Source organism: Cannabis sativa, chromosome 8 (genome assembly GCF_029168945.1).
Source record: "Cannabis sativa cultivar Pink pepper isolate KNU-18-1 chromosome 8, ASM2916894v1, whole genome shotgun sequence".
Lineage (NCBI taxonomy): Eukaryota > Viridiplantae > Streptophyta > Magnoliopsida > Rosales > Cannabaceae > Cannabis > Cannabis sativa.
Genome location: NC_083608.1, coordinates 48,329,451 through 48,333,797, shown reverse-complemented (window position 1 = coordinate 48,333,797; position 4,347 = coordinate 48,329,451). Strand labels below are relative to the sequence as shown.

At 38.4% G+C, this 4,347-nt stretch overlaps 1 protein-coding gene across 1 annotated transcript; it reads right to left on the bottom strand.

Annotated features, from left to right (window-relative positions):
- Window positions 1–295: 295 nt before the first annotated feature.
- On the bottom strand, window positions 296–4,027 carry LOC115700538 (peptidyl-prolyl cis-trans isomerase CYP38, chloroplastic). The gene is made up of 7 exons (XM_030628098.2): window positions 3,575–4,027; window positions 3,115–3,405; window positions 2,819–3,018; window positions 1,328–1,563; window positions 1,068–1,210; window positions 885–956; window positions 296–780 (listed from the first exon to the last, which is right to left on the bottom strand). The coding sequence occupies exons 1-7, from the start codon at window positions 3,767–3,769 to the stop codon at window positions 553–555; spliced, it is 1,365 nt and encodes a 454-aa protein (XP_030483958.2). The 5' UTR covers window positions 3,770–4,027; the 3' UTR covers window positions 296–552.
- Window positions 4,028–4,347: the final 320 nt, after the last annotated feature.

The following is a 4,347-nucleotide window of genomic DNA, read 5'->3' as shown; positions in this document are numbered from 1 at the left end:
CAGTTTATATTAAAGATTCATAATATTTTCATAATGAATAAGGTTAATATTATAAATGGACATTTTGCTTGCAATTGCATGATTTGGATGAAACCAAGTAATTTTCTTACATAATAAAGATGAAAGAAAATTATAAAGGTTATGAAACCGTTTTCAAACCAATATAAAGGTTATGTAAGATCTCTTGTAATAATTATGTGCTGCAATGCTTTTTTGGGTCCAAACAATCAAAATGGGTCAAAGTAAACAGGTTGACATAAAATGTTTTCCAACAAGAAACATGTACGACAAATTATGCAAAGGAAAGATCTTTTATTGACATGATACAAGAATGTTAAGTAGTGGCAAATGGGTAATATTTCAGGGTAATAAAAGAAAGAAAGGAAAGAATACATATTTCCAATAAAAATGTCAGTTCTCTCTCAAATGCTAAAGATACAGATTTCAGATTTTGGAAGTAGGCATAAAAGCAAGAAGCTTGGCTTGGCTTGGCAGATTTAACTCTCCTATGTAGATGTAATGTATCACCAAAAAAATACATGAGAAAGCTATCTACCCAGCAATCTTGTAACTAGGATTGGCAAGATTATCTAAACCAGACACTACTTCGATCGATTCTATAACATCGCCAACCTTGAGATCTGCTAAAAGTTCTTCGTTGTTTGTCACATAACCAAACACTGCATACCGACCGTCCAAAATGTTGGCATTACTCGGAGTTAGTTCACTCTCTTTTAGTAACCAAAACACCTGACTAGATGCAGAATTGTCCTCAAATTCCTGTAAATAAAATTTAGTAACAAGCAAAACTCATGTCATTGTCAAATCTAATCAACAAAGTCTTCGAAACATCAAGACAACAATTTGGAAGTTCAAACTCTTACATCTCTGGCCATGGCCATTGTTCCAAATGCATTAAATGGAAGCTTTGTTTGAGCCTTGTATAAACCAAGTTCCTGTAAAAGGAAAAGGAGAATTGTTATACTAACTTTGTCCATTCACTCTCAATGAAAAGATTAAGAAAAATGAATTCAATTGTGATTTTCATTTCGATTTATCTTGCTTACTTCCAGAGTTGATCCATAGACAGGTACTTTCTCCCCTTCTACCATAATTTCTAATGGTATTGTCCTCGTCTTCTCTGTACTGGGATCAATAAAACCCTCAGCAGGACCTTCTGGATCCCCAGTCTGAACCACAAAGCCATCAGCTGCAGTAAAAATCAAAACAAATTAGACAAGTGATCTGTATGCATACTATAAACAAAAGAGAACTTAATACATTCTTTCTGACTTGGCTTATAAAAAATAAGTTTATGATATATTACCCCTTTGGATTTCCATGCCATCATAGAAGTGTCTTTCCACCAGGTCTAAAAAATTCCCAGCAGTTACAGGTGCATTATAACCATCGAGAACTATACGGAATACACACTCATCTAGGTTAGGATTTTCCTTAACCTTGACCTTCATATCCACAGTTGCTCTCCCCTTCAACAATGGCATGTTTTGGTATTCTTCAGGCACGTCATAAGGGAAGCCATCAACCATGTCCTCTTCAACACTGCAGAAACCCAATGCGCCAGGAAGATCTCAGCTGCAGTCAATGACAAGGGTATATATGAGACTACATTATCTTAGAGGCTAACTTTTCTCCTTCCTATCTTCTTTTCTAAAACTAAGGATGATGGTTTTTACGACCACTCCACCAGCAAACTATACTGTTAAAGCTTCCAGTGAAGGATGCTATCACAGAACAATTCTACAACATCGAACAATGTTTCAGCACCAACAAGATTCACTCGGTTTATCTTCACAAAATGGCTTTACCCATCTCTTAGTTGCAAGGTCTCTCGAGCCTCAATCAAGCGGTTCTCCAAGGCGGAAGGAGCAAGGGTTAAGTTAAAGGGCTAACTATGGTATAGGGTTCTATTCCAAGCGAGATCACAAAAGAATCACTTTCGGTCATGTGTAAATTTAGGTTGCTGTAATATTAAGAAAGCAGGATAAATGAGTGATGGAAAGGTTATGGGATTATGGGATTAGTATTTAGTTTGTCTATTCTACAAAATAGTGTATCTTCAAGGGAGAACAGAGGCTTAAAATCGCAGAAGAAAATAACAATCTTACAAGGAAACAACTCCTGTCGATCTTCCAAATACTACACAGACATGTTAGTAGTAGTGTGTTCATTGAAGTCATACAAATGACCCTATAATGTGGGACTCCAGATTGACTTAACATTAGAGCAAAACTGTGCTTTATCGTAATATACCAAGAGGGAGGTGTTTAAGCATTGAAACTCCTGAAAACTACATAAGAAATGACTAATGACAAGCATTTTAGTGCATCCGATTCATCTCAAAAGCTAAATTTGCAACATACTAGAAATGCTTGAGATAAGCACCCTAACAACCATCTCAAGTCTCAGGTATTTATCCACTGCTGAAAACTACATCAGATATGACTTGTGACTTATTTTCCCGAATTCAACCCATTTAGACAGCTGTGCTCGAAAACACAGCTTGAAACACTACAGTTACAAGAGACTAGCACCCTAACTATCATCACAAGTATCACTTGTTTAGGCACTGCCGAAAATTACATCGACCATGACAAATGACTGGCATTTTTTTGGATTAAAATCACCTACATAGCTGCACTTGTAAACACAGCTACATACAGAAGGTTGCAATATTTTTTTACACCCGTTCCAGTTCATCGGAATCCTGTCTAACGTGATCATATTTTTGCAGTTTAAACTTAAAAATGCCATTCTTGAGTATGCCACAATCTGAAATATTAGCTAATATACTCACCCTCCAACATATTGAAGTAGCTCTTTCTGTTTAGGTGCAACTGCATCCCTAGTCCTGCTCTCCACAATCTGCTGAAGCTCATCCATTCCAGCTTCTAACTTACCTAAAAGTTCAACTCCATGTTCCTTCTTTGATTCAGCTAAACCTGATATAATCAAAGTCTTCCCTTGCTTGAGGGATCTAGAAGCCTGCTTCAAATTCTACATGAAAAGTTAAAAGTCACTGTTATTACATATACTTACAATGACTTTTCAACAATTAGATATTGAAACCTTATCATCACAACAATGCATTACCCTCTCAACAGAATCAAGTGCTTTGACCCCAGCAACCTTAAGACTCTCTGTGATATCTTCAAGTGGTTTCTGCACTTCCCTGATTGCTTTATTGTTAATAGGCAGAGCATATCTTAACAATGCTCCTGGATCCTTTATTGGTGGTCCAGAGATCAACACAGCCATATCAGGCACCGGTTGGTTAACAGCATAAGCATTGTTAAAAACATCCAATGCAGGAACTCCTGCAACTAATCCAAACGCCAAAGCTACCGAAATTGCACACTCCTTCAAGGAGAATGACTTCTTTCTCTGCCCAATTAAGTAAAATCAAGTATATTCAATATCATGGACATCAATCTACACAAGTCTATATTTTGATAATGTATTCAAAACTAAATCCACATTCAAAGAGAGCCCAGGATAGAAAGTTCCAAAATTGATCAAAATTGAGACAACCCAGAAGCCAAAAAAAAGGTACCTTTTCGGTTTGAGTCGGAGACTGAGGTGGGTTTTGAGAAGAACACCGAGTAGTCAACCGGCTGCGAAATGAGGAGTGGTTGAGTGAGGTAGGGAAGCTGCGAATACGATTGGTGGTTGTGATGGGAAAAGTCAAGATTTTTGGGGTTGTGGGTGAGGAGTAGGAAAAGTAATGGGAGGAGAGAATGGGTGCCATTTGGATTGTATGTAGTGGTACTGACTGTGCTCAAACTCACTGAATCTTAGAAGAGATTAAGCATAAGCAAGAGGTGGCGTTGAAGAAGAGAGAAGAGAGAGAATAGAGATGAGCAGATAAGGTTTGTTTTATTGGTGGGTTGGATTTGGTTAGTAGTGTTTTAGCTGAGCTGCAACATAAGTCGCAGTCTAAACCAAAAATTTAAAACCTAAAAAAACTATTCCTTTTTTTTCAAAACCCCAAAAATACCCCCTCACAATATTCTCTCTCTCTGCATCATCTCTCTCTCCCTCTATCTCACCCCAACCGCCCACCCTCACCCGAACCACCCTCACCCACCCACGTCAACCCCAACGCCGATCACCACCCTCACCCCCGTCGACCACGACCCCAACCCCTCCGACCCCAACCCCAACCCGAAAGAGCAACCCCAGTCCGACCCCAACCCCAGTCTCTGAAACTTTTTTTTTTTTTTTCCTGCGATTTGAGAGAGGGAAGAAGACAGAGGTCCGACCGTCTTTTAATATTTTTTTTTTCTGCGATTTGGGAGAGAGAGGAAGAAAGAGGTCCGATGGTCG

Excerpts from the sequence above, each read along its gene's own strand:
- LOC115700538 (XM_030628098.2), bottom strand. The coding sequence starts at position 3,769 with ATGGCACCCATTCTCTCCTCCCATTACTTTTCCTACTCCTCACCCACA. Across the intron at positions 3,406-3,574 it reads CTCCGACTCAAACCGAAAAG|AGAAAGAAGTCATTCTCCTT; the intron begins GTACCTTTTTTT and ends TTAATTGGGCAG. Across the intron at positions 781-884 it reads CAATGGCCATGGCCAGAGAT|GAATTTGAGGACAATTCTGC; the intron begins GTAAGAGTTTGA and ends TTTTATTTACAG.